This window comes from Microcaecilia unicolor, chromosome 7 (genome assembly GCF_901765095.1).
Source record: "Microcaecilia unicolor chromosome 7, aMicUni1.1, whole genome shotgun sequence".
NCBI classification, from domain to species: Eukaryota; Metazoa; Chordata; class Amphibia; order Gymnophiona; family Siphonopidae; genus Microcaecilia; species Microcaecilia unicolor.
The window spans coordinates 108356511-108378406 of record NC_044037.1 but is presented as its reverse complement, the minus strand read 5'-3'; the positions used below and the strand labels follow the sequence as shown (position 1 = coordinate 108378406).

General features: G+C 45.4%; 1 protein-coding gene across 8 annotated transcripts in view; it reads right to left on the bottom strand.

Annotated features, from left to right (window-relative positions):
- CASP14 (caspase 14) overlaps nt 1–21896 on the bottom strand; it is an 81550-nt gene that overhangs the window by 45263 nt on the left and 14391 nt on the right. For 6 of the 8 annotated variants that reach the window (XM_030209511.1, XM_030209512.1, XM_030209510.1 and 3 more), the window contains 2 exons: nt 19949–20276; nt 5119–5250 (listed from right to left, as the gene is read on the bottom strand). In XM_030209511.1, coding sequence (XP_030065371.1) covers nt 5119–5250; nt 19949–20119 — 303 coding nt within the window. In that variant the 5' untranslated portion in view covers nt 20120–20276. The remainder of the gene's footprint in view (nt 1–5118; nt 5251–19948; nt 20277–21896) is intronic. The other 2 variants (XM_030209514.1, XM_030209516.1) reach the window with 2 other exon arrangements.

Here is a 21896-nt window from a genome sequence, read left to right as displayed (position 1 = left end):
TCCTCAGGGTCGGGTCCGAAAGGGGTCGGTCCCGATGGGCCTGTACCGCAGGAGCCCTCAACGCAGGTGGAGACCCACTCGATGGTTCACTGCTGCCAGCATGTCTTGGTCTCTGGACAGCCATTACCTACGCTCCCGAGGTCAATGCACTCTCCGGTGCCGACAACACCGCCAACCTTGGTACCAATGTCGACGCCGAAGTACCGGGCAAAGCTCCAAACAGGCGTTCCCGTGGAGCTTGTCTCGACGCTTGTGTCTGCTTTTTAAGGCTAAGACACAACTTACATGTGTCTGGGCGATAGTTGGGCCCAAGGCACTGGATACACCATGTGTGAGGGTCGGTGCCTGAGATTACCTGGTTGCACCGAGTGCACTTCTTGAAGCTGCTGGCGAGCCTCGATGTCATCAACGGGAAAAAAAGCGGCGGCGAAATCAAAATTCGCGATGGTGCCAAAGAAAAGGCACAAAAAGGAAGAAAACCCGTACGGGCGGCCAAAATGGCCGCACCCGGCGACGAAAAGAAACTAAAGAAAGGGAAAATTACTTTTTTTTTAAGAAAAAAAAAAAAACAAAACCACTCGTGCACGAGCACGACGGAGAAGAAAAAACCGGCGAAAAGCCGACTAAAACGAAGGCTCTTCTTTTCTGGGGCACAGAACCGCCGTAAACAGCCGCTCTTGACCGCGGAAAAAAGAAGACTGAAGCGGGACTTTTGCGCGATGGGCGGGAAGATGGCCGCACACCCACACGCTCAAAGGTTTTAGAAGGTTTTCCGGACCCGGGGCTGCCATGGACTCACCCCATATGTGAGAACAAGCAGCCTGCTTGTCCTCAGAGAATTCCCCCATTCCCTCTGGAGGAATTCCCTAAACTCAGGCTCCCGCATCAAGGTGGGATTCATGCACCAGCCCGCTTTATTTCTGTTCCGAACGAGGTTCAAATCCACCCACACTAGCCCATGGGCTGACAACACCCCATCCTCAATCCTCGCAGAGAAGCTAACAGAAAAAAGAGCTGGCCGCAGCAGGATGTAGTCCAATCTAGACTGGATCTTGTGGATATGGGAGAAGTGTATTCCCGTGCATCTGGGTTCAAGACCCTCCCAGACATCCACCAAGCCCGGCCCTTGGGCCGCATTTTCGATGGCTTACAATCAATTAGTGGGTCTGCTGTGATGTTCAAGTCTCCTCCTACAACCAGCTGATAATCCTGTAGTGATGCTAAAGCAGCCAATAGTTGGGAGAAATATTTCTGTGAGTAAACATTCGGAGCATAAACAGAGCACAGTGCAACCCTGAAACCCTGCAAAACATCTGCCCAGATAACATATCTCCCCTCGGGATCCTGAACAATTTTGTGGCATATACTATCCAGTGATTTGTGCACGAGAATAGCTACTCCTCTTTGCCTACTATCTTTGCCTACTATTATATGAAGCAAAGGCAAGCTGTCCCACCCAACCTTGTTTTAATTTGAGATGTTCTGATGTTGATAAATAGGTTTCCTGAATCATAAGAACATCCACCTTCATGTGTTTACTATAAGATTTTCTTACGTTTGAGTGGAAAATGAATACCATCTACGTTAAGGGATGCCAGCCTAATACTACCCATACCCCAACACAAGAGTGCAGCTAATACACAAAAGTACTGAAAGCATAGCTCCCCAGGGCAACGTCCCAGCAGCCCCACTCCTTGAGGAAAATTCTCCATTTGTGAACATAGCAACAACACTACATTGACAACCTTAGGAATGCTCTGCCTCTCTTCTTTATCCCCCCTCACGTTACCCAGCTTATCCCTCCCTCCCTTCAACCCCAAAACCCACCCTCCTCCACTCTCTACACAACTCTGCTGGTCAACTCCTTCATCCAGTGGCCTAGCCACAGGTGGGCCTGAGTGGGCAGGGGCCCACCTAACAGTAGCACACGTTTAGCGGTAGTTGGTGGGGATCCCAAGCTCTGCCAGCTGAAGACTTCCTCCTGATGGCAATGAAAACCCTACTGTCCATGATACCAGCACTTGCGCATGCCTGCTGCAGACTGCCAAAGTGGAAAGAAGCGTTTTTCTGCCAGCTGAGATCATTTTTTGGGTGGGGGGAGGGGGGGGGGAAGAGAACACTTGGTGCCCACCCACTTCTTGCCTAGGCCCACCCAAAATCTGTTGTCTGGCTACACCCCTGCCTTCATCTACCCCTTCAAACCAAACATTCCCCTCATGCATGCCCCCATTCTGTTCCACATACATTCCCCACCACCACCCCACACAACTTACCAGAACCCATACCCCCACTAGTACATTCTGCCACTGTTCTATCCCTCCCTTCTCACCCACTCTAGTAACCTCCCTACCCTAAAGATTATTCCCGATAACAAACAGCGCCGTCCCCCTCCCCAGATAAGCAACTTAATCAACTAAACAAAACACCAGGCAGACTCCTCATTAAAGTAGCCATTAGTACCAAGTAAACATTGCCTATAAGTAACCTCAGTCCATGTAACAGCAGATTATCTCATCAGGCAGGCAGTCAGCCAGCCAGCTGGATCGGTCGCTTCAGTGTCTCCCAACTGTGATCACTCGAGCAGAGTGAAGTCATAGGTGCCTCGCGGATATCCATTGTTCTGCGCGCACAGCACTCCGCCCTCTTTTTCCACCTGAGTCAAGTAAACACTCCAAATAGCAAAAGGAGAAGTCACTGCTCCTCTCTATACGCACAAGACACTCAGCGAATCTCAGCCACGCCCACTACTCCACAGACCCAGCGCTGGTTCTGCTGAGCAATCAATTATCCCTGAAAGCATGCGAAACCAAGCGCACCGGCCTCTTTGCCTAGCGCACTTGGCCATCTCCATTCCTCTGTGAGATAAGCGTTAAACTGATTTGTGTCCAAACAAGCTAAAATACTGTAACAATCTTGAATCTCACTGCATTGCCTCGCCCCTTTCTTCTTGGCTGGATGGAATCTTTCCCAGGAAAGCTTGTAATTCCTCTACCTTTGTCAGAGTAAAAGGCGGTTGTCATAGGTAATTTGAAACCTTCGCTGGGTACTGGAAAAGCTAATTTGATTCCCTTCTCATACAGCTTAGAACAATATGGCGCCAACATCTTCCTCTGCTCCGTTACCCTAGCAGAAAAATCCTGAAACAGCAGCAACTGCTTTCCCTTGTACTCCACCATGCACTGTTTTTTGTAAAGCTTTGATGGCATAGTTCAGATACTGTGCAATCACTGCCCTCAGCCTCCCAGGCTCTTCCCTTCTCGGGCCAATTCAGTGTACCCACTCCACCGCAAACCATTCTGTCTCTGAGTGGAGGCCCATTTGCCCTAGGGAGCCAGCTCTCCGCCATACTTTTTAGCTCCGCGTCAGGAACAGACTCAGGGATACCAATGATTCTCATATTATTCCTTCTCCCCGTTCTCCTGGTCCCCACTCTGTCTAGAAGCGTTTGAATCCTCAGTTCTAACTTTATCGGCCCCTCCGCCGCAGCCATGTGACCCTCCTGGGTGGAGATCCGCTCCTCCGCATGCTGTATTCTGGCAGCATGGCTGACAATACAATCCTTTATTTCATCCAGTCCTGCATGCAGCTTAGCTAATTTATCATCCAGAAACTGTGACATGTGCCTCATGGACACCCGTACCGTATCTTCGTGCAGCTGCACCGGTGCCAGATCAGAGCGCTGTTGGGGTGAGGAAGGCAACGCCATTTTAATTTTTCACGGCACTGTTTTTCTCCTTCCCCGACCTCAGCGTCTTACCGGCATTCCGATACCCGGGGCCCCTCCGAAACCGTACCAACCGCAGCACCTCGCTCTCAATGAGGTTTACAAGGCAATGTAGAAAGTGCCACTACACCGTTTTTGTTGGTTTAAGTAGATAACTAAGATGAGGGGAGGGGAGCTGAGCTAACAGGCGTCCGCTCAGTCCTGTGGCATCACGTGACCCCGATTTATGTCATTGTTCTAACACACCTCTCCCTCCAACCCTCTAAAACAACTGCTCTGTTGTCTTCCAACACTACAGCTCTCTGCAAATTCGAGCCATGTACGGTTGCCAACTGGATCCAGATTACCTGACAAGGCTCACCCAGTCCTGGGCTTACCGCAATGCATGCAGGGACTTGTATCCTTGCTTTTCTTTGGGAATCCAATAGGAAAATCAGAACCACAAGTCCCTGCATGTAATGTGGTAAGCCCAGGACTGGATCAACCCTGTCAGGCAAATCTAAATCTAGCTGGCAACCCTAGAACCATGCAGTGCGTGAGCTCCCACACAGTATCATTGTGGGACTCTGCAAACAGTGGAAGCATTCAGGCAACAGGCATCTCAAATGCAGATAGCCACACAGTACCAGAAGAGAACCAACACCTGATTTAGGGCAGTAAGCCTCTGAGGATTTTGAGGGGCAGAATAATAAACTGGTGTGAAAGCTAATTTGTAAGAGTTGGGTGTGGAGACAGGGTGAAGGAAGCTGACTACTGAGAAAAGCAGGGAAGACTTGAGACTAGATGGGATGGGGCTGAGGAAGTATATGGGAGTGTTTGAGAAGATGGAGACTATCAGAGGTTCTCAACCCAGTCCTCGGGACACACCTTGCCAGCCAGGTTTTCATGATATCCACAATGAATATGCATGATGCAGATTTGCATGCACTACCTCCATTATATGCAAATTTATCTCATGCATATTCATTGAGGGTATCCTAAAAACCTGACTGGCAAGGTGTGTCCGAGGATTAAGTTGAGAGTCCTTGTCTTAAGGAGATTAAGCTGAGGAACAAAGGCAGACAGAAGACTTCATGTTTGTTACATGATTTATTCGAAGTGTGCTTGAGCATCTATGCTGGTTGCATCATGGAAGGGGAATACCTCCTAGCCCCACTGCCCAGAGCCACCTTATCCTATGACAGCTTCGGCTCTAAAATTTAGATATTTTTTTCTTTGCCAAATTGGTGCCTGCATAAAAAATAGTAAGGATCATGGCTCTATGGCATTTGCAAAAAGTAGTAGATTGGCAGGAAAATTGTTCTTATGGTCTTTATCTGTCATCATAGTCTCTGTTCAATTTTTTTCTAACACTAATGAAATACTGTGAAGAAGAAAAAAAAAGTTGAACTCACTTCAATTTTGTGCTTCTCCCTCATGCTATCTTGTCTCTGTACTGTTTGCTCCAGGGAGGTAATGTGACCGGTGTTGAAAGAAGGGGGTAGCGAAATGGAGCGCTGCAGAGGTATGCATACTTGCTCTTGCTGCTGTACTCTCAAAAAATAAAATAAAATAAAATCAATTCCAAGTAAGGAACTGCATTAAAAATGTACATGTTAAGAAATGAAACTTATAAACCAAGGGGTTGATTTTCAGCAGGTGGCATTCAGCATTTTTGTGCTCGCCGCTGACATTATGCCCAGAAACTTCACGCTGGGTCACGTCCAGGCATTCGCATTAAATTTCTGGGTTTCTGGAGCCACTTACACCCTAGCCAGTTAAATACAATATTCAGCACCACATAAAGATAGGACTGCATAAAAATCAGACAAATTTAAGTGGTAACCTTGGCCAGTTAAGTGCTGAATATCAGCATTTAATCAGTCAAGTGCCGACTCTGCTCCTGAAAGAGCCAGTTTTGCTTGTGGCACTAACTGGTTAAATGCCACTGAAAATGACTGGTTAGCCCTAATTAAGAACTGTTTCTGGCCACTTAAATCACTTTGGAACTCATTTTCAAAGTACTTAGACTTACAAAGTTGCATAGGTTACTATGGAACTTTGTAAGTCTAAATGCTTTGAAAATATGCCTCTTTGAATAGACCCCTCCCCCAAGAAGTTGTATAAATTGATTATAAACAAAACAAATCAGTAGTACTAATGACAAGATGATACTTTTTTTTTTTTTTTTTTTTTAAAGAGGGGATGGTCCCCCATTCCTTTGGATTTCATACTTAGAACCAGGGATGGGATCTGGTATAATAAGCCTTCATTTGCAACTACTTGGTGATATTTCCTCTATATTATATCCCTTCACAGTTCACTCATCCCAGTCACTGCGTACAGCTAGGGACTATATACCATGAGCTCTATAGGTGGTGCTGTTGTAAGATGACAGAGTTTCTCCAGGGGCTGTGAATATTGGTCCTGCAACATCCTGACATGGGAAAAAAAAAAACTTCTGTATGAGCCATCAGACTAGTTTTGTATACACTATCAATCTGAAACAGGGTTCTGCGTGTAAATTCTTGGGTTACATCATCTGCATGCACCTCAGTTTGCTGAAGAACAGTTGAGAGCAAAAAGACAGCGATGTTAGCTCTCTCCCTTTTTAGAGTTTCATATGCTCTCCTTCCCTTTCCTGTAACCCCTGAAACACTTTCCTGCTTTTTCTAAAATCTCTGAAGAGGAAATTTTCCATCTTCTTGCCTTCACTAAAATTCACTAATTGTTCTGACACCCCACCAACTCTCCTCCCTGCTATAGTAATCTCTTCCATCTCTCACATCCTCCTTTCTTCCATTAAAGTTTTTACTAGATCCATCAGCATCTACCGTCATGTTACATAAACACAACACTGAATTCACATGAGTCAAGCTATTGAACAATTTTAACATCCTCCCCCCCCCCCCCCCACTTCTCCCCAAAGCCTTGCTGCTCTCAGTTGCTATCACTGTATTTTTTCTAGCAAGAAAGGTGCCGATACTCAAATGCTAGGCCACCCTTCAGGGGTGGGGTAATCCACTGAAGGACCCACCCCACAATAGGCAGGCCCCCTCCAACCAGTCACAGAATCTATGACAAGGCAGAATTGGTGTGTAGAGCCTGAGCTCCCTTCATTAAAACTTGGGGTCCATGGGCCAATTGTAGCAGACAATGGAAAAGGTGCCGGTACTCAGTACCCCCAAGTACCCCCTCAAAAAAAAGCCCTGGTTGCTAAACAATCACCAGCCTATATAATCTTTCTTCGTGCTCTTAAAATAAGCCTTGCCATACTTACAGTCTATTGCCACATCATTATCAGAGAGTTGCATCCAGGGGGCCTATATTTTATTGAATTGCTCAATTCTATCCAGATTTAATGCTGATAATTTAGACATCCAGTTGACATGCTAGAGCAGCCTTTCAACTGAGATTAGGTCAGGTGGTCCCATCTGCTTCCAGGCCTTGCCATAGCCATGTGGGCTGCAGCAACTACAAATGTGATCAATTCTGCAACAGCTTTGTTCCCCTCTGAGTGTAATACCATCTATATGACATTTTATACTCATTTTCTACCATACAGCTCACAAGTGCCGATCTTGAGCTTCTTTCAAAAAGGTATATTGTCATTGCTCTCTCTCAATGTCTATGTAACCTCCCACCTAAGTAAATGCTTAAGTTTTTGCTCAGGGGTGTATTAAGAATTGTATACATTTTTTTAAAACTTTCATTAACGGGAAAGAAAAGGGGATGGAATTTGACATACTGACTTTGTGGTTATAATCAAAGTGGTTTGCATATTATACACAGGAGATTCAGCCTTCAGATCATCTTTAACATTTTCTTTTTAAGTAATGCTTAACCGGCATATGCTGAAAGAGGTCCTGCAGCCTTCAGTGGTATTGTTTTCATAAATTTTCAAACAAAACATGCCCCCATTCTACAAGCTGCTGAGTACAACACAGGCCAACATAAGTAAGCCTGGAGAAAATCTGTTATATTTAAACAGAATAAAAAAGGAATTCACTGTACTCTCCATTAACCAACAATGCTGCCTCCTCCATAAGGTGAAATTTAGTCATACCTATTAATTTCCTTTCCTCGAGTCCTCCTAGACCAGAGGGTTGTGGCCCTTTCCTATCAGCAGATGGAGGAAGAGAAACTAAGCTAGGTCCACAAAGCACACATCAAGAAAGCCCATCATTAATGCCCCCAATTTTGGATGAATGATATACACGAGAGAGAGCGCGCAGGCCCCTGAATCACCACCCCAAGTATGTCAAGTTTATAATGCTTCATATATGAAAAAAGGAACAAAAGAAACTGTGATGTGAATAAAAAGGAAAAAAAAAAAGGAGGAAAAAAGGAACCGGAAGTATCAGATATAAATCAGTGGCCAGGCTAGGTCTCCTATAGCACTCAGCTATTCCAAACCCTTGAGCCTACTGCGTAGCATCAAACCACTTGCCATTCCGGAACCAAGCCTCCATGCAAATGAAATATTTCTTTATTGAAAGACCATATATTAATGTGTACTGTATTACACACTAGCTTTTTGAAAAAAAGAAGAAAAAAAACAGCATTTTCTAGTTATAAAATCCTACCAAAACCTTGAGAAAATAAAACATGAGACAAATGAATCGTGACTACTTTTCATCTGCAGTTTCAGTGCCGATAGAAAAACTCTACTGCCCGATGCTGATGGCCATATTAAAGACTGCGTTTCGGTCGAACGGCCTGCTTCCGGGGACTAGAAAGTCGCATCAATTGCGGCTGGCTTTCCGACTCAAATGAAATGAAAGGCTCAGGTGAACTTTGTAATGCTTAGCAACAACCAAGTCACCACACTGCAAATATCCTCTGGCACAACCGCCTGGGAATCTAGCCACAATGCTGCCTGAGCTCGGGAGGAAGAAGCCTTTAAGATCTCCAGAACCTTTTTCCATGAACAATGCAGGCAGCCTCAATGCACTGGATTATTGAAGATTTGGAGGCCACTTTACCTTTATGCAGCCCTTGAAAAAGAAACAAAAGCCAAAAGGGATTTGTTACCTTTACTTTTCTTGCACCAAAAATGTGGAGATCTCTGGATGACTCAGAACGTTTCAGAACGTTCTGAAAAGGCCGATAAAACTCCGTGCTTTTTTGTGCCGGTACATGCCGTCATGGCGTAACAGCACTTTTTTTTTTTTTTTTTTACCCCCCGAGTCCCATTTCCTCTCGCTGCCTGCTAACCTGCTTGAGAGTCCGGGCCCCAATCAATTAGTACAAGGCCCGGCACCAGAACACTCAATCTTCGAGTCTATCCACTCATGGAGGCCCTGTTAGTACCACCCCTCTGAAGCATATGTGATGTGTCAGAGAGGGCGGAACCAAGGAGAAATTAGATTTTGCCTGCTAATTTTCTCTTTCTTCAAGTCTCTCCAGACTACCCCTGACGAGTGGGTAATATGCACTCCTACCAGCAGAGGGAGACTGAGAACCATCGAGAAGTGACACCTATGGGGCTAAGCAACCCTGACCTGCTCAGTATTTCGAATAGTCAAGTACCATAAAAAGAAACACAAAACCCCAAAACAGAAAAAAAAAATAACTAAACTCTCTTCAGGAACCCCTGGAAGGGACCCACCAGTCATCCAACCAAATGAGAATGTGACATCACAGTAGCCACTTGGAGCCCTCAAAGCATCAGGCACCCCACCAAGATGACACACTCCTCTCGGGAGGGTTCGGGAATGGTCTGGAGAGACTCAAGGAAAGCAAATTTGCAGCTAAGATCTAATTTCTCCTTCCTTACCATCTGCTCTAGACCATTCCCGATGAGTGGGAAGTACCAAAGCAGTACTCACCGAGGGTGGGAAATTCCCCAAATCAGTAGAAGTTCCAAAAGAAGCGTCCTGCCGGGACTGAACACACAACCGGTAATGCCTGACAAAAGAATGAAAAGAGGACCAAGTTGCCGCCCGGCAAATGTCCTGCGGAGGAATAAGAGAATACTCTGCCCAAGAAGTGGCCTGAGCCTGCGTAGAATGCACCCACAACACGGCAGGCACATCCTCACACTACAAAAGATAAGCGGACGCAACAGCCTCGTTAATCCAGCGAGCGATGGAGACCTTCAACACCGCCTCCCCCCTTCCATGGACCACCAAAACAAAACAAAGAGATGATCCAACTTACGAAACTCAGCTGTCCGGCGAACATAACACTTCAGCACCCTACAGACATCAAGCCTATACAAGGAAGAAGACTCCTCCCGTGAAAAGGATGGCAAGGAGAAATCACTTTAGGCAAAAAGGATGGAACCGGCAAAAAAAGATGGAACTGGCTGCAAAGACACCTTCTCGCTATAGAAGACCAGAAAATGGCTCCTGATGATAGAGCCTGCAACGCCGAAATACACTGCGCCAATGTAATAGCCACCAAAAACATCACCTTGACAGAAAGATCCTTGAGGGAGGCTTGCTGAAGAGGCTCGAATGGGGCCCTTAACCAAGGTCGAAAGCACCAAATTCAAATCCTGAGGAACAACCGGCCGAACCAGTGGTCTCATCCGTTTGACCCCCTGGAAAAAATGGGAAACATCCGAATGGAGAGCCAATGACATCCCCTGAATCGGGCACCGAAAACAAGCCAGAATTGCCAGCTGCACCTGAAGGGAAGACAACAACCACCTTTTCTCCAACTCACACTGCAGGAAGTCCAAAAGGTTTCCAACCGAAACCCGCAGGGGAAGCACCTCTCTCTCTCCACACCAAGCCTCAAAAATACACCATATTCGCACGTAAGCCAAGAAGGTGGAACGCTTTCTAGAATTCAAGAGTGTATGAACCACTCCAGAGGAATACCCTTCTCGCCCGCTCAACAGCCGTGAGAAACGAGCCACATCGGACATAAGAATGGGACCCTGCTGCAGCAGACCACCCTCTAAGGGAAAATGAATCGGATCGCACACTTGCAACCGAATCAGATTGGCATACCACAGCCAGAGTGGCCAGTCATGCGCCACCAGAACTACTTAACCGCCGTGACCCTGAATGCACTGAAAAACTCAACCGATGAGCGGCCACGGAGGGAACACAAACAGTAGACCCTGAGACGGCCAGGGCTCAACCAATACATCCAGACCCTCTGACAATGGCTTCTTTCAATGACTGAAGAATCTTGGGGCCTTGGCATTCTTGGCTGTAGCCATGAGGTACATGATCGGAGGAACCCACCTGTCAACAATGAGTTGAAACAAGAAGGAAATCAAACTCCACTCCCCCAGATCCAGACGACGGCGACTGAAATCTGCCTCGAGATTGGCAGAGCCCGCCACATGCACTGCAGACAGCAATTGTAGATTCACAGGCCATGCTCAGGGCTGCTTCTTGCGCTCTCTGTACCCCCTTGGCGACTGACATAAGCTTCCAAAACAGGGAATATAGGGTATCCCGATAGTGAGGTTGCAAAAGAGACCGTAGTAGATCAGGTGTCTTTAAATAAAAAAAATCAGACAAAAAATTGCAAATTAATACTGTCAAGTACCGAGCATGATGTAAATAGGAACAAACTAGTTTGAAATGTCTATATGCGAATGCAAGAAGCCTAAGAAATAACATGGGAGAGTTAGAATATATTGCACTAAATGAAAAATTAGATATAATAGGCATCACTGAGACCTGGTGGAAGGAGGATAACCAATGGGACCCTGTCATACCGTGGTACAAATTATATCGTAGTGATAGGGTGGATCGAATTGGTGGAGGGGTAGCATTGTATGTTAAGGACAGCCTTGAATCAAATAGATTGAAAATTCTGCAGGAAACAAAACACATCTTGAAATCCCTATGGATTGAAATTCCATGTGGAAAGGGGAAAAGGATAGTGATAGGAGTGTACTACCGTCCACCTGGCCAGGATGAACAAACGGATGTAGAAATGTTAAAGGAAATTAGGGAAGCAAACTGGGCAACAAAATAATAATGGGTGATTTCAAATGCCCCAAAATTGACTGGGTAAATGTAACATCGGGGCATGCTAGGGAGGTAAAATTCCTAGACAAAATCAAGGACTGCTTTATGGAGCAGCTGGTACAGAAGCAGACGAGAGAAGGAAAAATTCTAGACCTAGTCCTTAGTGGAGCGCATGATCTGGTGCGGGAGGTAATGGTGCTGGGGACGCTTGATAACAGTTAATAATATGATCAAATTTGATATTAGCTTTGAAGTAAGTATACACAGGAAATCCAATACGTTAGCGTTTTAACTTTAAAAAAGGAGACTATGATAAAATTAGAAGAACGGTGAAAAAAAACCTTAGAGGAGTGGCTGCGAGGGTCAAAAATTTACATCAGGCGTGAATGCTGTTTAAACCCAGACCAACAGGAATTGTCAGGAGCCTCAGGCAGTGCTCTTTTTAACATAAAAGCCTTATGCATCAGCAGCACAAATTCAGGGGAGAAAAACTCACCCTGTACATCCGCCCCCCACACTGGGGGAAGGGGAGGCAAAAGCTCCTCTAGAAATCTCGAAACGAGGCATCCCCCTGAACTCAGACCCCTCCGCAACCATGAGGGTTGAGCCACACGGCGCCTCCAAGATGGAGGCCACTGCCAACTCCAGCGGGTGGGAAGAATCACCGCCCGCCATGCTCATGCCAGCATGAGCATCTAGGCAGCATGTGCTGCGAAGCCCCGCTGTTGATCTGCGTTTCCCAGAGTGGGAGCAGCGCTTAACCCCTTCAGCAGCCATCAAATACAGAAAACAAAATGGCGCCATCGCACCAAAACTTACCCCGCACAGAGCGCTGTCAGCGGGAACCTCCCCGTAGGAGCTGGGCACCACTCTCACCTCAGGAGACCAAGTCAAACAAGCTGCGGTCAAGCTGCACCGAACCAGGAGCTCAGGAGAAAGCCTCTCTCTGTTTCTTTCTTTTTTTTTTTTTTTTTACTGTGAGGAAAGTTAGAGGCAGGCAGCCACAGAGGAACTCCGGGAGGAGGGGGAATGGGGTAAGGCAGGGACAAGGAAAACCAAGTATGCCGGCAAAAGAACTGGTTGGACCGCTAGATGACCGAGGGGTAAAAGGGGCGATCAGGGAATACAAAGTCGTAGCGGAGAGATTAAATGAATTCTTTGCTTCGGTCTTCACCGAGGAAGATTTGGGAGAGATACAGGTGCCAGAAATAGTATTCGAAGCTGACGAGTCGGAGAAACAATGAAATCTCTATAGACCTAGAGGATGTAATGGGGCAATTCGACAAACTGAAGTGTAGCAAATCTCCTGGACCGGATGGTATTCATCCCAGAGTACTGATAGAACTGAAAAATGAACTTGCGTAACTATGGTTAGTAATATGTAATTTATCCTTAAAAATCGAGCGTGGTACTGGAAGATTGGAGGGTGGCCAATGTAACGCTGATTTTTAAAAAAGGTTCCAGGGGAGATCCTGAAAATGATATACTAGTGAGTATGATGTCGGTGCCGGGCAAAATGGTAGAGACTATTATAAAGAACAAAATTACAGAGCATATTCAAAAGCGTGGATTAATGAGACAAAGCCAACATGGATTCAGAGAAGGGAAATCATGCCTCACCAATCTATTTCATTTCTTTGAAGGGGTGAACAAACATGTGGATAAAGGTGAGCCGGTTTATATTGTGTATCTGGATTTTCAGAAGGCATTTGACAAAGTACCTCATGAAAGACTCTAAAGGAAATTGGAGAATCATGGGATAAGAGGTAGTGTCCTATTATGGATTAAAAACTGGTTAAAAGATAGAAACCAGAGAGTAGGGTTAAATGGTCAGTATTCTCAATGGACAAGGGTAATTAGTGGGCTTCCCCCAGGGGTCTGTGCTGGGACCGCTGCTTTTTAACATATTTATAAATGACCTAGAGATGGGAGTAACTAGTTAGGTAATTAAATTTGCTCACGACACAAACATTCAAAGTAGTTAAATCACGGGAGGATTGTGAAAAATTACAAGAGTACCTTACAAGACTGGACGTCTAAATGGCAGATGACGTTTAATGTGTGCAAGTGCAAAGTGATGCATGTGGGAAAGAGGAACCCGAATTATAGCTACGTCATGCAAGGTTCCACGTTAGGAGTCATCGACCAAGAAAGGGATCTAGGTTTCGTCGTTGATGATACATTGAAACCTTCTGCTCAGTGTGCTGCGGCGGCTAAGAAAGCCAATAGAATATTAGGAATTATTAGGAACAGAATGGAAAAGAAAAATGAATACGTTATATAATGCCTTTGTATCGGTCCATGGTGCGACTGCACCTCGAATACTGTGTTCAATTCTGGTCACCGCAACTCAAAAAATATATAGTGAATTAGAAAAGGTGCAGAGAAGGGTGATGAAAACGATAAAGGGGATGGGATGACTTCCCTATGAGGAAAGGCTAAAGCGGCTGGGGCTCTTCAGCTTGGAGAAAAGACGGCTGAGGGGAGATATGATAGAGGTCTATAAAATAATGAGTGGAGTTGAACGGGTAGATTTAAAGCGCCTGTTTACGCTTTCCAAAAATATTAGGACTAGGGGGCATGCGATGAAGCTACAAAGTAGTAAATTTAAAATGAATCCGAGAAAATTTTTCTTCACTAATTCAACTCTGGAATTCGTTGCCAGAAAATGTGGTAAAGGCAGTTAGCTTAGCAGAGTTTAAAAAAAGGTTTGAACGGCTTCCTAAAGGAAAAGTCCATAGACCATTATTAAATTGGACTTGGGGAAAATCCACTATTTCTGGGATAAGCAGCATAAAATGTTTTGTACTTTTTTGGGGATCTTGCCAGGTTATTGTGACCTGGATTGGCCACTGTTGGAAACAGGATGCTGGGCTAGATGGACCTTTGGTCTGTCCCCGTATGGCAATAATTATTATTAGTTACATTTGTATCCTACATTTTCCCACCTTTTTGCAGGCTCAATGTGGCTTACATATAACCGTTAACGGCTTTAGCCGATTCCGGTCTGAACAAATACATAGTATGAATAAATACACAGTGATATTGTGGTAGAATGAGGTACATGTATGGTAGGTACTTCTATGTACCACGGCCACATTGTCTGAGAGCAAGCAAACATCCCGGAGGTGAAGCAACCATTGAAAGGCCAACAGGGCGAGACATATCACCCAAGTCTCCAGACTGTTGATCAACCAGTGGGATCTCTCTTCCGACCAGCAGCCCTAGGCCACTTGCCCCTGACAATGGGCTCCCCACCAGGAGAGAGTGGTATCCGTAGTCACCAGCAACCAGTCCAAAGGGTCCAGACGCATGCTCTTGACTCCGACGACACCAATCCAACCACCACTGAAGGCTGAGGCATACTGTCCTGTGAAGCAGCACCCTGCAAGAGAGTGCATCCGACTGAGGGGCCCAATGCGTCAAGAGGGCAGACTGAAGAGGCCTCATGTGAGCCCTTGCCCACTGAACCACTTCGATGGTCGCCGCCAGGGAACCGAGAACCTGGATAATTGTCCATGCGGATGGATCCTTGACCACAAGAAACAAACGAATCTGCAACTGAATCTTCAGGATCCGCACTTCTGGAAGGCACACCATGCCTTCCCAAGTGTTGAAACGCTCCCCCAGATATTCCGAGAACTGACTGGGGAAATGGTCTAATGTTTGGCAATTAAAACTCAATGCAAAGAAGCGCAGAGTAATGTCCTTATGGAGCAGAAATCCAAATGAGTTATGTGTTAGGCGGTGAGAGGCTGATATGCACAGACAGGGAGAAGGACATTGGGGTGATAGTATCTGAAGATCTGAAGGAGATGAAAGTGCGACAAGGCAGTGGCCGTAGCCAGAAGGATGCTAGGCTGTATAGAAAGGCATAACCAGCAGAAGAAAGGAGGTGTTGATACCCTTATGCAAGTTGTTGGTGAGACACTGTGTTCAGTTTTGGAGGCCGTACCTTGCTAAAGATTAAGAAAACTTGAAGCGGTCCAGAGGAAGGCAACAAAAATGCAACTGGAAGACCTGAATATGTGTACCCTAGAGGAAAGGAGGACCAGGGAGATATCATGCAGACATTTAAATACATGAAAGGTATTAATATAGAAACAAATATTTTCCAGAGAAGGGAAAATGATAAAACTAGAGGACATGAACTGAGGTTGTGGGGTGGTACACTTAGAAGTAATATCAGAAACTTTTCACTGAGAGAGAGTGGTTGATGCCTGAATGCCCTCCCGAGGGAAGTGGTGGAGAAAATAAAAACGGTGGCGAAATTCAAAAAGGCATGGGATGAACACAGAGGATCTCTAATTAGAAAATGAATGGTATTAAAAAAAACATTAAAGGGTTGAATGAGTGCTTGCATGTCAAGTGGTGCTTAGATGGCAACTCTGGCTGTAAAAACTAAGGCCGGTGTTCGGAAGGCTTGTACAGTCCGGGTCCCACACAGCAATCTGGTTTAGGATGGGCTGGAAAGACCTTTGACGGAAATTCCAGTAATTTGGGAAGTGAGGACAGTACCAGGCAGACTTTTATGGTCTGTGTCCTGCATATGACAAGACGGATTCAGATAGGCTGGAGTGAGCTTTGATGTTAACTCCAGTAGTTGGACCATAAGGACAGAGCTGGGCGGATTTCTAAGGTCTATGCCCCAGAAACAACAAAGACCATCATCAAGTGTAAAATATCATGTTCATTGTTGATTTAATTTTGAATTGATAATGAATGCAACTGTTGGGCAAACTGGATGGACCGTTCAGGTCTTTATCTGCTGTCACTTACTACGTTACTATATATCAACAGCAGACTATGTATTTTAAATCCAGGAACTTGGCCAAACCTTTTTTGAAACCAGATATGTTAACTGCTGTTACACATCCTCTTAACTATTTGTTGCGTGAAAAAATATTTCCCTCCCCTGTATCCATCTTCAATCTTCCGATCATGCATGTCCTTGAGGGCTGTATCCCCCTGGACGGGGGACCATAGTCTTCTTACATTACCACCATAACCAAGGAATGAACCGCAGGCAGCTTAAGCTTTTCCAGATCCTCCGGAAGAAGCGGATAGAAGACATGCCGTGGTCCAAGCTACCTTAAGCCCCAAATGAGGAGTCATCCACTGGGCTAAAATAAGCTCCTACATGGCCTCATGAACATGAAAGGCCTTTTTTGGGGGGGGGGGGGGGGTCTTTTAGAACCCATGATGGAGGAAGAAGCAGAAGGAGGCTGGGGCGCCGGGGATGAAATATCCAGGACCTCAAAAGCGAGTTAAAAAAAAAAAAAAAGCCATAAGCTCCTCCGTCCAAAAAAGGCAAGCCGCAGAGGGATCACCACCCACATCTGGTAGGAGCTCACCCTCCTCCAAGGAGTCCCCCTGATCCGAGCACCCAGCAGAGATCTAAAGAGGCCTCCCAAAGTCCACCTCCCAGTCCGAATGCTGAGAAGGCAGAGGCTTCTTCAACAAAGCAATCCCCTCACCCCGAGACCTAGAAGGCCCAGCCTCAAGGGGAGACTCAGCAGGCTGAGTACTCTTGAGTGAGAATGCCTGATGCACGAGGGTGAATTCAGGGGAGAAAGGGCACTCCCCCGCAGATGAGCTGCTGGGAAGCACAGATGCTGCCAGGGCAGATAAAGCAGGCCCTGAATCCACCCCAGCATTAGGGCGTAGTGGGGGAGCCTTCGCATGTGAATCCAAAATGGCCACCCCTGCCACATTACAGGAAATGGATAGCAAGGGGTAGTGAAATTCAGTGTCCTCTTTCTCCACCTGCTGGCAGACAGGCTCAACCCACAAGCCCTGGATTGATCTGTGCTATGCTAAGGAAGTTGGCTTACTTCCACAGCTTTTTCTTTTGTGTGTGTTTCTGTTTGACAGGTTAAACAATTGTTACCTAACCCCCCCCCCTCCAGTTTATATTTGAATAGGTTTCTATTCAAGTATATACAGTAAAATTCAAATGGCATAAACCGATTAGGTAACCACCAGGGAGTAGCGTAGCCAAGAACTAATTTACAGGGGGTGCGTCTCACCCCCGCACCACCATCTTAAAACCTTCTCGGCTTTAGTCTTCTCCCAGGCAGCAGCCTGTAATGAAACTTCCTCCATGAACTGTCCTACCCTAAAAGGTGAGATGGTTCAGGGAGGAAGTCCCAGAGCAGGCTGCAGGCAGCCTTTAAGTGCCACTGCCCAGGTTAAAACTAAAGCTGAGAATGTTTTAAGGGAAGGGAAGAGGAGGGGTCCGACAGGGGGTGCATATGCCACCAAGCACCTCCCCTAAATACATCACTGCCATCAAGGATGATGTCACTTTCTCCCATCTCTCATATCCTCCATCACATTCTACTACAACAATGCTCACAGCTTTTAAAGCATACCATGATCACACCCCTTCTAAAAAGCAACCCCCCCCCCCCAAAAGAAAAAAACCCACCTCGCGTTACTGTATCCAACATGCCCTATCTACCGTCCAATTTCCCAGCTGCCCTTTCCATCCAGAATCCTTCAATGTTCTGTTCACATACACCAACTTGATTTCCTGACATCTTCAGCTATTTCTGATCCACTCTAATCTGGCTCTTTCCCTCTTCATTCCACCGAGATGGTCCTTGACAAAAATTTGCAATGATCAAATCGAAAGGCCACTGCTCAATCCTTATTTTGCCTTCTCTCTCTGCAGCCTTTGACACTGTTGATCACCACCTTCTAAGGCACATTGCTCTTACCTGGCTTTAATGACTCAGCTCTGTCTTGGTCCTCTTATCTCTCCCAATGCTGTTTCACAGTTACCATTGGGGAAGCTTCCATCAGAGTTCTCTCACTTTAAATCAGACTTCTTCAAGGCTCAGGTGTTGGCCCTCTTCTCTATATATACTTGTCTCCTTGCAATTCTTCCATAGCTTCTAGTACCACCTTTATGGTGATGACTCTCACATCTACCTCTCTGCGTCTGAACTCTTTCCCAGCATTCACGCCCAAATCTCAACTTGACTGCTTGGACGAAAAGATCCACTTAAAAAAAAACCAAAAACGTAATATGTCCATGATGAAACTTCTCATATTTCATCCCAAACACACTTCCCTTCCTTTCTATAGTTATGTTAAAAACTATCCCAAGCCTTATCCTAGGTAGTAAAAAAAAAATGTTACCTAGCATGTCCAAAAGCTGTGCCTTTCTCACTGAACACACTATGAGAACCCGCATCATCTTGTGCTTATGCTACTGCAACTTCCACTGAAATCATCTCCTGCCATTTCAAACTATTCAGAAGTCAGATGATGGCTTATCGTCAGTCTTCATCACTATGACCACATAACCCCTCTCAAATCACTATATTGGATCACTATCTGCTTTTGAGCTCAGTCCTTAAATCTTCTCTCATCTCACGCTACCCTCCTGCTCCTTACCTAGATTATTCAGGCAAATTATCTGCAACCTTCCCCATTACCAAATCCTAGCTTTGCACCATTTACCTTGCTTCACCAAATGCCTCAACCTTCCTGAAGCAGCAAGTAACTCTACCCCTGGCCACATTCAAATCCTGACTAAAAACCCAATTCTGTAATGCCGCTTTCAATGGCTATCAGAGTTTATCCATGCCATGGCCACATGATGGCCTCTGTGGGTGCTGACATCGTGGTAATGTTTATCTGTAGTAACAACTACTTTTTCTAAATCCAGCTATTTTGCTCTATTTCCTCTGTAACAAATTTGCTACTACAGATGTCAATGTGAACAGCTATGAATGGGGCGTGAAGGACCAAGAGAGAAATACTGGCCTATCATCCTGAGTATGTTTCAGGAAACATGTTTAATCCTCACTGTCCATCTGCTGACTATATTGTAAGCTCCCCAGAGCACTATCTGTGCAGTGCTGTAGATACAGGTATCACAGCCCTCTCCTATTCCCTCCACCTGCAACCAGAGATACTGCAGAGGCAAATTTTCACAACTTCTTGGGGAAAGGAGCTCCAGTCATCATGCAACAGTGACACTTGTTCATATTCATGTTGCACAAGTTCCAGAGGACACCAAAGTCGGCAGCCCCTAGCCAAGAACTCTCACTTCAATTACAGGACTAGACAGGAAGGAGGAAGACAGAAACCATGGAAAATAAAATTCAGGTAGCTGCAGCAAGGATTATGGAACCATTGTCAATCTGGTTCTAACTTAAGCTGACATCCTAAAGCAGCAGAAGGAATCTTCCAAGTGAAAAATAATCCATTCACACGCACCATGAAGTAGCTGAATGCCTAACAGCTATACAAAATTAAGACCTTGTGTCTACTGTGCTAGCATAACACTCACCTTGCGTTTCTTGCACGCTTCTTCCATGTTCAGGTATGGGTGATCGCGGTGGAGCCCCCCAGCTATGCATTCTGCGCAGACATCAAGCTGATCTGTTTCACAAAAATACTTTAAGGGCAGACCATGAGAACAGCAAAGCTGTGCCGCACCCATCTCCTCGTGTCCAACCATCTTGCTTCTTGAGATAACAGCCTGTACAGAACCCTTTTCTTCCTCAAATCTTCCTGGGATCTGGCTTTAACTGTGAAGTGACCAGAAGTGCTTCAGCCACTGGTGCTTTGAAGCCTAAGCGACACCTTAGCTAGGACCAGGGACGATGAATATGCCTCTATTTAAGAGAGAGTTAGAAAAAAAAAATAAGATAGTTAAAATAGATCAGGGTATAAATATAGAAACAACATTAAATTTACTCTTAAAATGTCAATATCTGAAATAAATTCTTCAACCTAAATATATTCCCATGCTGAGAATAAATGATAATTATGCTGGTAACTCACTAGGGAGATGGACAGTTTTTTGGACAAGGCTAGAAAAGCCCAACAACAGGTGCTTGCAATGGATAAAATCCATATGGATACTATTAGTACAGGCAAAGTCGTTTTCTCAAATAGAAACGGTAATGAAAATTAAGAAAAATCTAAAGTGTTACATTTAAAAAGTAAGCAATATAAGTTTCTTGAGCACTACTACTACAAATCATTTCTATAGCGCTACCAGTCGTACGCAGCGCTTCACAATTGAACATGAAGAAGAGACAGTCCCTGCTCAAGAGAGCTTACAATCTAATTCAGGAGAACAGACAGGACAAATAAGGGATAAGGGTAAAACAGACTATTGAAGACAGAAAGACAAGATAAAGGTTACAAACAAGTGAAAAGTTCATGTTCAAGTGTACAGCGCTGCGTACGTTCAGTAGCGCTATAGAAATGATAAGTAGTAGGAGTCAAAAGCAACATCAAACACATAACAGAAAAGCAAAATAAAATGCTTTGCACTAATAACATTTAATAGACCTGCTATATAGCATGCCCTTCAAGTATTATGTGCAGGATTTATTTAACACAAAGCTAAGACTACTAAAGGCAATTAAGTTTTGAGTTTCCAATTCACCCCCAAAGCCAAACCTGGTGTAGTCAAAATCATCCGTTCAAGGTCACTAACCCAGGAATGAGAATTTCATACACCAAGGAAACAAGTATCTTCAGAGTCAGCTACAACATAGGTACTTGTTAACTTACTGAATTTATCAGATCAAGAACTCAAGTGTCATTGCCCCCATGGGTGGGCACTGAACTAGTCTGGTAGGTAAGTCCAAAATTCCCCTTCCATATTGTCCATGCCAGACCACTGGGATGTACTCCAACCAGACAGGAGAAACCACAATAGTCCTCAAAACTCCTACATCTAAGGTGCATATCCATGCTGAAGCTCTTATCGAAGGGATGCAGTGAGACAAAGGCACTGTCCTACCAGTACCCCCTGGAAGACAGGTATGATGTGATACTACATATGTATCTTGATATGCCCTTTCCATTTTCGGGGCACAGACTGTAGAAGTCTGTCTGGCATTGGCCTTATTCTCCAGTTACTGAAGCTGAATTTGTCCAGTCATGACCAGGGCTCAGACAGTAGAAGTCTGTCCAGCACTGGCTTTGTTTCCCAATTACTGGTGTTGCCATCTAATTACCGCTAAACTTGTTTGATTCCATGCCTTGTTAATTTTGTTAGGATTTATTTACTGCCTTTTTGAAGGAATTCACTCCAGGCGGTGTACAGTAAGAATAGTAGTAGGCAAGATGGCGGACAGACGGGAGCACTAGCGAAAAGCTCCCAACCCGAAAGTGCATCCCCGCACTGATCGGGCCGTCGGAACCACGGCAAAGGCCCGATCGATCAACAACGGCAGCGGCGAATGACCGGTGAGCTGTGCCTGCACCTTCGGGCAGCC